Raw genomic sequence first — 12559 nt, 5'->3', positions numbered from 1 at the left:
ATGCATATGGTTAGATAGCGAAGTACAAGTACTGAACCAGTCAAGATGAATATGGTTAGATGGCTAAGTATACATACTCAGCCAGTCAAAATGCATATGGTTAGATAGCTCTAAACCAGTCGAGATGCATATGGTTAGATAGCTAAGTATACATATTCAACCAGTCAAGATGCATACAGTTAGAGAGCTAAGTACACCTACTCAACCAGTCAAGATGAATATGGTTAGATGGCTAAGAACACATACTCAACCAGTCAAGATGCAAACGGTTAGATAGCGAAGTACAAGTACTGAACCAGTCAAGATGCAAACGGTTAGATAGCTAAGTACACGCACTCAAGCAGCCAATATGCATATGGTTAGATAGCTAAGTACACCTGCTCAACCAGTCAAGATGAATAAGGTTAGATGGCTAAGTACACCTACTCAACCAGTCAAGATGCATATGGTTAGATAGCTAAGTATACATACTCAACCAGTCAAAATGCATATGGTTAGATAGCGAAGTACAACTACTGAACCAGTCAGGATGAATATGGTTAGATGGCTAAGTATACATACTCAGCCAGTCAAAATGCATATGGTTAGATAGCTCTAAACCAGTCAAGATGCATATGGTTAGATAGCTAAGTATACATATTCAACCAGTCAAGATGCATACAGTTAGATGGCTAAGTACACCTACTCAACCAGTCAAGATGAATATGGTTAGATAGCTAAGTATACATATTCAACCAGTCAAGATGCATACGGTTAGATGGGTAAGTACACCTACTCAACCAGTCAAGATGAATATGGTTAGATGGCTAAGTACACTTACTCAACAAGTCAAGATGCATACGGTTAGATAGCTAAGTACACGCACTCAAGCAGCCAATAAGCATATGGTTAGATGGCTAAGTACACCTACTCAACCACTCAAGATGAATATGGTTAGATGGCTAAGTACACATACTCAACCATTCAAGATGCATATAGTTAGATAGCTAAGTACACCTACTCAACCAGTAAAGATGCATATGGTTAGATTGCTAGGTACACCTACTCAACCAGTCAAGATGCATACAGTTAGATAGCTAAGTACATCTACTCAACCAGTCAAGATGCATATGGTTAGATAACTCTACTCAACCAGTCAAGATGCATATGGTTTGATAGCTAAGTACACCTACTCAACCAGTCAAGATGCACATGGTTAGATAGCTAAGTACACCTACTCAACCAGTCAAGATGCATACAGTTAGATAGCTAAGTATACCTACTCACCCAGTCAAGATGCATATGGTTAGATAGCTAAGTACACCTACTCAACCAGTCAAGATGCAAATGGTTAGATAGCTCTTCTCAACCAGTCAAGATGCATATGGTTAGATAGCTTAGTATACATACTCAACCAGTCAAGATGCATACAGTTAGATGGTTAAGTACACCTACTGAACCAGTCAGGATGCATATGGTTAAATGGCTAAGTACACATACTCAACCAGTCAAGATGCATATGGTTAGATAGCTAAGCACACCTACTCAACCAGTCAATGTGCATATGGTTAGATAGCTAAGTACACCTACTCAACCATTCAAAATGCATATGGTTAGATAGCTCTACTCAACCAGTCAAGATGAATATGGTTAGATAGCTAAGTACACCTACTCAACCAGTCAAAATGCATATGGTTAGATTGCTAAGTACACCTACTCAACCAGTCAAGATGCATGTGGTTAGATGGCTAATTACACATACTCAGCTCTACTTATCACTTACTTTTAATTGAGAAGTTTCAAGTTCTGCATTTGATTTGCTGACGTAATGACTGCAGTAAACTTAAGCCTGGTTTTTTCTACTTGCCTAGAATATTATGTCACAATATTTTATGCCAACAGTTGACATTGACAGTTATTATTTCCCTACTGTATTGTTTTGTTTTGAAGGATGAATGCAAAAACTTAGCTACCAATGAACTTGGCACTTTCTTTGTTTTGCATTATGAACCAAAGTATGAAATATAATATCCACATATGTAAAGTGGATCATATTTCATTTAATGTGGTCATTACTTTTATAACTATACTTTGTATGCTTTACTTGTGTCTTCAGACAACCCACTCGCTTTGATTTCAAATGGATCTACAATGTCTGTCAAGGAAGGGGACACCAATTTAACCCTGGTGTGTATTGCTGAGAGCAAGCCTGTGTCCAGCTTCATCTGGCTTTGGAACAATGTGACTCTGTACACTACAGGGCCAAAGTCTGACAACCAAGACATTCTTACCATACGTGAAGTAAACAGGCGCTTTAATGGAGTGTACAGCTGTATTGCCAATAATAGCATATCCCCAACTGGACAAGGATATATTTCTCTGGCTGTAACACGTAAGTTACATGGATCACTCTTGATGTAATATATAAATTATATGAATCTATCTTGATGTATTTTGTAAGTTACATGGTTCAGCTTAGGTTATCTCTCTTGACATAATATGCGAGTTGCATGGCTCAGCAAGGTTTTGTTGAAACTTCTTGTTGAATCTCACATAACTTAAAGTCCTGTATCCACTGTTGTTATAAATGTCATTACCTCATTGACTTTTAAACATATGACTCTCTCAGAAAACTAACTATAACATTTAAATATATGAATCTCTCAGAAAACTAATTATAGCATTTAAATGTATGACCCTCACATGGGAGAATAGTCCTTGACTAATGATTCACCCTCTATAAATAAAGCATTATTATTATCATTAGTCAAAGACTATTCTCCCTTGATGCCCTCATAAAGAAAAGTGTAACAATGCACATTATATGAAGATAGCAACAATTACTCTTTATTTTGACATGTTTAGTATTAAAATACTAAATTCCATTATCTATTAGAAACACATATATGCTCATGATATCTCTTCTTAAATCCTCTAATATTTTCAGCAGATTTTACGTGCAGTGGATGCTTGTTCCACAGAATTGTACCAGAGTATTGGAAGCTCTTTTTAAATCTTGGTTTTTTTTGCTAGAAAGTTTCCATGTGATATTGATCTCAACTGGTATTGTGTTAAAAAAGGCCTTAATAAGGCCTGAAGATACTCTGATGCAGTTCCATATAGACATTTATATAAAAGAACTTGAAAATTATCCTGTCATATATTGTGAACCATTTGAGTTCTGTAAACAATGCTTTTTTGGGATGATCAATAGAAGCATCTAAAATTGTGTGCTGCTTGTTTCTGAAGTTTATAAATCCTGTCAAGCTCATATTTAGCAGTTTGCCCATACATTTGAACAATAATCCATTGTTTGAATAATAATAATAATAATAATAATAATAATAATAATAATAATAACAATAAAGACTTTATTTAGAGAAGGTAACTCAGTTAGTTACAGAACTAATCTACCTTGAGGTCTTATATCTGTTATGTACAATATATACAGTATATACAACATGATGTGAAGAGTCTGGCTTGACACTAAATTATTAAGTAATTTTAAAATTCAAAGCATCAAGCCTGGAACATATGCACATGCATCAGTGAAAACATAAACATATATAAATGACTTGCAGTATAAATTGTGAGTTTCCATAGGTAAATATTTCCTGATTCTGCTGAGTATGGCAATTTTGGATGACAATGTTTTACAAAGCTTATCAATATGGTCATTCCATAATAAATTATTATCTATGGTCACACCTACAAGCTTTTCATGTTTGACATTTTATAATGGATGATTATTTATTGCAAGAGATAGTTTTGGGTTCCCTGACTTGTGTAGCTTTTGTGATGTCCCCCAAATTATACATTTTGTTTTACCATCATTAATTACCATCCTATTTTATTGTGCCCAGTTTTGGACTCTAATAAGGTCTGAGTTTAATCTCATTAGGATAACTTCTGTATCAGAACTAGATGTATACAAGGTTGCATCATCTGCAAACAAATCTGTATTTGTGGATTCAATATTTAATGGTAGATCATTGATATAGATAAAGAAGAGAGGGCCTAAAACTGAGCCTTGAGGGACCCCTGAATGAATAGTGCAAGTTTGAGAGCTAATATTGCCAATGCTTACTTGTAGAGACCTTTGGTTTAGGTATGATCTAAACCAGTTTAAAGAAGGATTGTCGAACCTGTAACAGTTCAACTTTTGCAGCAGAATTTCATGATCAACAAGATCAAAGGCTTTCTTGAAGTCAAGGAAAACAATCCCAGTTATATGTCCATTATCCATTTCCTTCAGCCAAAGATCAATTAATTTGGTAAGTTCTGTTTGACATGAGTGGTACTTTCTAAATGCTGATTGGACTTTATGAAATAGAGAGTATGTTTCGAAAAATTTATAGACCTGAATGGCTACATGCTTTTCAAATAATTTCGACAATAGTGTCCATTGAATAGTTAATAGACTCACTAGGTACAGTTAGATTTCTTATAAATGAAGCACTGGGATTCACCTCTTTGCCAACTTCCTAGCATGTATAATACATTGATTGACAGAGTCTTTGTTTGTGTCCAAATTTATGGCCTCGAATTACTCAAATGTTTTCCATGATGGCATACCTGTGTCACATGCCCAGTTTCTCCACAAGCAGCAGAGAGGGTGAACAGACCATAGAATTCCGACAAAACAAATAAAACAAACAAATAAATCATCTCGTAGAAAGGTCCAGATTTTACAAATGAACTTTCCTTGAGATGTTTATTTTTGCAATGACCGATTGTGCTAATAAAACCTCAGTTTGAAATAGTAGCTGAAAAAAATAAAGTACTCTACGTGTTTATTTATTTCTTGTTTATTTTTTTGACGACCAACGTTGGTAGGTACCCTCTCTGCTGCTCCTCTTCTGCTGATATTAATTAAATTATTATGTTATAATAAAATGATACATCCAGAATCTCATACTGCAAGAACAGCTCGAGAACGATTAGAAACAATTAAAAAATTTCTTCCTGTCAGAGACTCATTTAGAAAAAATCTACAAGCGCAGCAAGAATCAAAAGTTGAGTACGAAGAAGACACTAAAAAACTATTTAAACCCGTCACTGCAGCTACTAAGAAAGCTGCATCGGCTGTTGAAAAAACTATATGGGGAGATATTGCGGAGGAAGATGAGAAGAGGAAAAAGGGTATTTTTCCGGTATTAGAACAAACTGCAGTGCAGGCTGAAAAAACAGCAAGAAGAACCAAACAAACAAAAAAGATTTTACGAGACCTTCCAACTAACATAGCCGCAGCTCAGCCTCCACCTGTTGATGAGGAAATACTTGAAGGTATTGGAGAACTTCGTGCTGAAGTCGCCGATGTGAGAAAAAAACTTGCATCTGAACCCAAATCAGCAGAAGAAAGCTTAAGATTAATTGCAAGATTTAAAGAAGGAGTTGTTGAGGAAATTAGAAAAACTGAAAGAGAGAGATTACCTGAAGCAATATTAAATAGTATATCTAATAAATCTAGTATTTTAAAACCCGGTCATGAAAAAACAAATGATGATAATTTCATTAAATGGATATATCGCGTATATTACAATAAAAAACAAGCTAGAGGTCAAGAATTTAAAAGACTTAAAGAAGAAGTAGAAAGACTTAGAGGGAGACGGGAACAACCAGAACAAGGAGAGTCCTCCCAGTATCAGCTTCCTCCACCTCTGCAACAAATAGAACAACAACAACAATCTTCTTCGCCACAACAAAGGTTGATGTCGGAAATTAAAAAGGCTAAAAAGTCACTTAAATCACCCTTCTCGAAGAAAATTCCTGCACCGAAAATGACATTTACACCGACAGGTTCACCGCATGGATTTCGAGAAGGTGACTCACCCCCGGACACCACTGAAGTACTTACTTCGGTAATGCAACCACCACCCCAAGATGAACCTAAAACAGGATCTGGTTTATGTCCTGATAATATCATCAATGATGTGTCACGGTTAGAAGTTCTCATAGGAGGAAAACGTGCCGGAAATAATTCACCAGAAATAACCAATGAAGCAGCTGATATTTGTCGGCGACTATTTCAAGGTGGTATCATGGATATTGGCGTTTACCGAGAACTTATTGATGAGCTCGTTGATGACTAGTTGTTAGGTAAATGGTAAATAAAATAAGATGATTGTGCATGATAATCATCGTAAACCCACACAGGTTAGAGCGGTAAACTCACGATTACCAATCTATGAAGCAATTTACGGAAATGGACTTGGTGATGTCATTCGAGGATTATTCACGAGGATAGCTCCAAAAGTAGCACCTGTTGCAAAACAATTATCGATGAAGGCTATTGATATTGTTCGTGATAAAGCTCCTGGTGCAATTGTCAATGTTGCTGGTAAGGCGTTCTCGGCGATCAAAGAAAGACTAGCACGATTATTGCGACGAAAACAACAACCACCGGTGAAACTGGCAAGTACTGAGGTGATGCCTGCAGATGTTAGTAAAATAATAAATCAGGCTGCAAATCAAAAACTAGCGGCGTTAGCAGATCAAGGACTCGGTGAATCTGGAAATAATATCTCAAGTTTGATATCAGGAAGTGGAACTTCCCGAGGTGGAACTTTCCGAAGGCGGTGATCAACGTGTTAGACGAAAAATAATTATAATAAAATGTTCAAGCGCGTGTCCGACACAGCATTTGATATGGAAGCACCCGTCCTTAAGGATGAATCTGTACGTGATTATCAATTTTATTCCTATGACGCAAAACAACCAAATCAGCCCGGGAGAATCGAATTACAGGTTCATGATACAAGTAGATACTTTTTACCCGCTGATGCCTTTCTTGAGGTAGAAGGTACAATTATAAAAACGGATGATACTAATTACTTAGATCCAGTAAAAATTGGGTTTGTCAACAACGGGATCATAGCATTATTTAGTGGCGCCACATACATGATTGATGGAAAAAATATTGAATCAATTCAGAATGATGTCGACGTTGCTACAACAATAATTGGTCTGGCGAGATATTCTGATGATTATACAAGATCAGCAGGTCCCACAATGATGTTTGTGAAAGATAACTCCAATAAACCTGAAAGTGATCCGTATAATATAAGACAACCAAGAAACCTCGCCAATACCGCTGATGCTGATATCTGGCCAGTGGTTCATGGTCCTAGTGAAAATTTCAACTTGGGATTTGCAGCGCGTAGAAATATGTTGCTAGGAGGTAATAGAGGTTTCTCATGTACAATTCCACTATCGCATATTTTTGGATTTTGCAGGAATGTTAAAAAAGTTATTTTTGGAGCTAGACACACGGTTGTTCTTGTAAGAAAGAACGATGATAATGATGCTCTGTGGAGACCCGTTGGTGATCCTGGTAAAGTAGTATTATCAAAACTTTCATTGTGGATGCCGGTAATGACTCCAACGATCGCAGAAGAACAGCGATTAATTTCTTTCATGGATGCAGGTGGTAAATCCTTGTTGTCATGGTTAACAACAAGCACAGACAGTATGCAAACTAACGTTAACGGTCAGTTTACATGGCATATAGCATCACAACAGGGTGTTTCTGCACCACGACATATTTTTATTGCTTTTCAGAGAACTGATCGTTTAAACTCACAAGTTCACTCTCATATGATATTTGACCAACTAGGTCTCACAGATATTTCCTTACGGATAAACGGACAACAGGAACCAACAGAAAATGTACAACTAAATTATGCATTAAATCACATAGGACGTGCATATCATCGTTTGATGTCATTTATGGGACGTGATCAAAATGTTGATACTGGGTTGCAAATATCACAGCTAGATTTTAAAAAATTGTATCCGATTTATTATTTTTCATTAGAACATCTTGATCTATCAAAACAATCTGTCGTTGATATACATCTCAAAGCAACATTAAATACCGGTGGTGTTGATTACAGAGCGATCGCGGTCATACTTAGCGACAAGGCCATGTTACTTGAAGGTGGTAGTGGTCGAATGAGGGTTGTTGATGCACCGGTGGAAAATCTTTAATCGTGCTATTTAGAAAAATATATTTTATATAAAAATGTCGTATAGTCATGTTAATGTTACTCTGACCCCGGGTCAAGTAAAAAAGCTTCAATCAAAAACCGCCAACAAATGCGGAACTAAAATATCACTAAAACGAGATCAAATTGGTGGTGGTCCAAACAAATTATCGTTGACAAATAATCAGATTAAACATTTCAATAAAGCCCTAGAATCAAAAACTGGAGTTCAATTCCATCTCTCCCCGAGCGCCATCAAAGACATGGTTAAAACGGGTGGTATATTCCCATTTCTTGCGGCCATTCCGGCATTACTAGCTGCAGCCGCTCCAGCCTTAGCAAAAGCGGCCGCGTTAGGTGTTGCTGGAGGTGTTGCTGGAGCGGCGGGTAAAAAAATTTTCGAAAAAGCTACTGGTGGACGATATAACAAAAAAAAGGGACGCGGTCTAAGATTACCGGGATCTCGTTGGGGGAGAGGCCTAAGGCTTCCAGGGTCATTTCGTTAGACGTTCCAGCATCAAATTTTGATTTACTTGATGCTGCTAAAAAATTAAAAATATCTGCCTTTAGAGGTGTTTTTATGCGAGATCAATTACCGAAACAACCAAACAAACTAGAAACAGGTATTATTAATCTTGACAAACGTTCCGGACCTGGTACTCATTGGGTATCATACGCGGTTGACCCGCGTGGAATTGTTTATTTTGACTCGTACGGGTTAGCTCCACCTGTTGAATTTATCAAGTATGTCGCACCACTCCACGCAACAACTAGCGGTTATAAAGTTTGGTATTCAACGCTACCCACACAAACAATGACAGATCCGCCAATATGCGGCCGTGAAGTAATTAATGTACTCGACGCAATATCAAAATCATCCAGGCCGCCACATAAAGTCGTGCACGATTATACAAGCAACCGATATGTTGCGCGTAAAGCATTTTAAACAACGGATCTTATATAATGGTTGATATTTACGGAAGATCTTCTACTGGTAAGAAAATAAAATCCGACGTTGATCTGTCGAAGTATGCGACTAAGGATGACCTCGCTGATATTATGAACCTTGCTGGAGTTGACCCAGATGAGGTTGTTATTTTTCAGGATCAACATGGTAAACTAAAAACCAGCAATATCAAATGGGATAATATAGTCCGGCGAGTACTTGGTGCAGTTACGGATAATATTCCCGTGTTTACTGACAACGGCAAAATCAGAGATTCAAGTATATCGTTTGCAACAATTAGAAATGAAATTACAAAAAGCGTTGCTAATTGTGTGAAAAGCACCGGTGACACAATGACGGGTGAACTTAACATGAACGGAAATAAAATAGTAGTTTTAAGAGATCCAACATCTGACGAAGACGCAGCAACAAAAAAATACGTTGACAACGTGGATGGTAAACTATCCACGCTACGGGCCGAGTATGACGTTCACACGGGCGCTTTTGCAAGATTTCGCAGAAACCATCAAATAACCACAGAAGAATTCTTCGGCGCTCCGCCTGTCGTCAACATAAAACTCGTTGATATCAAAAGTAACCTAGACACGATCAAACGAACACAGCTAGACATCGTAGCGGGAATTCCTGAGATTATCAATAAAATCAATCTGATTAAAATTTCACCTGAAATACCTCCCGGGCATATCATAAACATCGTATACACGGTATCATCGGGATTCGCAACATGGTCAACGCAGAATAAAACTATTAAATATGCCGCAACAACCACTGGCGTGTACAGGCTGTCTGTGTTTAGTGCTGCAAAATTTGAAATATTTACAACGTTTCCATGGCGTCATTCCACCGACAGGTTTTCCGGGGTTGTATCTGTTATATTAAATATCGGAACCGAGGAAATATTTATTCTGGAAGCAGCTGATAAGGAATTAACCGCAACATCTTACTGGTGGTGTTTGGAATTTGTAGCTGAAACACCTGAATTGGTTACTGCATAAAAATATATATGGACGGTGCACAATACAGATACAATCAAGCGCGTGAATGGCAGGCGGCGCTAAAAGATCAAGTTGATCAATATACAGTAAAAGTAAAAAAATATCGACGACGATTGGTTATCGTTGATGTGATTGTTTATTCAACTAAAAAAGCTAGTCGATGAAAGTAAAATTAAAATTTCTATCACAAAAAAAAATAATATTTATTAATTTTACTGAAATTGTACAAATTACTTGATTTTGACTACCAACTACCCCTTCAGAAACATAAAAATGCACGAATTACTTGATTTTGACTACCAACTACCCCCTCAGAAACATAAAAATGCACGAACTACTTGATTTTGACTACCAACTACCCCGTCAAAATCAAGAAAGTTCTAACCTTGTCAAATTGTTCCTAACAAATTTTATTTATTATAAATTAATTTTATTTATTAATAATATTATTTTTACTGAGATTTTTATTTTTTTTTTACTAAAATACAACGAAATTGCTCAATTTTCCTGATTTTGACTACCAACTACCCCGTCAGAAATCAAGTAATTCGTGCATTTTTCTTTGATTTTGACTACCAACTACCCCGTCAGAATCAAGTAATTTGTGCATTTTTCTTGATTTTAGTAAAAAAAAATAAATCCTCAGTAAAAATAAAATTTATAATAAATAAAATTTATAATAAATAAAATTTATTAGGAACAATTTGACAAGGTTAGAACTACTTGATTTTGACTACCAATACACGTGGTCAGCGTTGACATGGACCCCAGTTACCAAAACTTTCATTTTCATTATCATCAGTAACGAGGTTACCTTGGATCGTTTCATCAGTAACGAAGTTACCTTGGATCGTTTCATCAGTAACGAAGTTACCTTGGATCGTTTCATCAGTAACGAGGTTACCTTGGATCGTTTCATCAGTAACGAAGTTACCTTGGATCGTTTCATCAGTAACGAAGTTACCTTGGATCGTTTCATCAGTAACGAAGTTACTCTCTGACATTATTTTTCTTAATATTCTTATGCGGGTACTAATCGTTTTCTTTGCCTCATACTCGTGGGATAATAACGACTTAATTCTTTCTACGGCGGTAGAAAGAGGAACGAACTCCTTCACATGATCATCTTCTACGGTAGCTAGCGACTGAAACATTGCCGATTGAATCCGTTTCATGAGACTGTATTCAGATGATAGTGTGTGTGTGCCCATGGTTTTACGTTCTTGTAAAATCTCAAAGTCAGAAACTATTTTTTCAGGATTAAGTTCATCAGATATATTAATTCCATCTTTTTTTAATTTTTTAATAGCAACAATTACATCATTGATATTTTCATGGTTCATTATATAATATATAAATCTTTAAAATAAAAAAAATATCCCTAGAACACCTATCGAGTGTATTAGCGAGTTCGTCGGGATGTTTCAGGGACAGCACAACCAAGAACTCGTAGCTTGCCACCGCAATCTACCAAGTTCATTAGGCAAATATTCCCTCTACGAGAGCCCCTAACCCGCCAAACAACGGTCTAGAGGCCCAAGAGGGAGGACGGCACAACCCTCATTAAACTCGTAGCTTGCCACCGCAATCTACCAAGTTTAGAGGATATACACATAACATATAACTAACTAAGGACAGCACAGTCCTCATTAAACTCGTAGCTTGCCACCGCAATCTACCAAGTTTATCGGACATACATATAACATATATACAATGAATGAAGAGCCCCTATCGAGTGTATTAGCGAGCTCAGATTATGAATACGGCACTAACTAAGGACAGCACAGTCCTCATTAAACTCGTAGCTTGCCACCGCAATCTACCAAGTTTATCGGACATACATACAATGAAATGGTTATATACAATGAATGAAGAGCCCCTATCGAGTGTATTAGCGAGCTCAGATTATGAATGAAACGGTACTAACTAAGGACAGTACAAACATGTACGCTCAGCAAAATCACACCCACAATAATTAATCCAGTGGGTGATACGAAAATATGTATGTGGTTTTGCTGAGCGGAGGGGTTCTTGCGGTTCCCCCCACTATTATAAAATCGCAATTATGCGCACCACCGACAAATTGTCAGCCATGGGGATTCGATCCTGGACCGCGAGCGCCACAGTCCAATACCATACTGATCGAGCTATCAAACATTGTTACGAACATATGTTTCGGAAGTTAATATATAGCTAAGGAACCAATATTTACACTAAACAGCGGTTTCTGAATAATAACGGTTTCTGTATTTATAACAATTTCTGTATTTGTAGCGGTTTCTGTATTTATAACAGTTTCTGAATAATAACAGTTTCTGTATTTATAACAGTTTCTGAATAATAGTTTCTGTATTTATAACAGTTTCTGTATTTGTAGCTAGTTTCCTAAGCAGACCGAAAATCAATAATAACAGTAGCATTAATGCACCAGTCAAAGAACTTTCCAGAGTGTAAGTTCAGTGAACACACAACTGTAGGTCGATTACAATGAGTAACGGTTTCTGTTTCACACACAGCTTCCTACGGATCAATAATATTATCTTTTGTATGATGGGAAAATATTTAAAAAACATAAATAATACTTCTACGAGTAATTAGTTACGATGTAATTAGTTACGATGTAATTAGTTAAA

The 12559-nt window shown here is 36.8% G+C and overlaps 1 protein-coding gene across 3 annotated transcripts in view; it reads left to right on the top strand.

Moving 5' to 3' along the window:
• The window catches only part of LOC149802456 (immunoglobulin superfamily member 10-like), a 163232-nt gene that overhangs the window by 79350 nt on the left and 71323 nt on the right, over positions 1 to 12559 (top strand). For all 3 annotated transcript variants that reach the window (XM_089951690.1, XM_089951689.1, XM_089951688.1), the window contains one exon: positions 2096 to 2371. In XM_089951690.1, coding sequence (XP_089807816.1) covers positions 2096 to 2371 — 276 coding nt within the window. The remainder of the gene's footprint in view (positions 1 to 2095; positions 2372 to 12559) is intronic.

The sequence above is a fragment of the Sinohyriopsis cumingii genome, chromosome 3 (assembly GCF_028554795.1).
Source record: "Sinohyriopsis cumingii isolate HCF-2022 chromosome 3, ASM2855479v2, whole genome shotgun sequence".
In the NCBI taxonomy this organism is placed as follows: Eukaryota; Metazoa; Mollusca; class Bivalvia; order Unionida; family Unionidae; genus Sinohyriopsis; species Sinohyriopsis cumingii.
The sequence above is the reverse complement of the archived record's forward strand: the minus strand, read 5'-3'. Positions and strand labels throughout refer to the sequence as shown.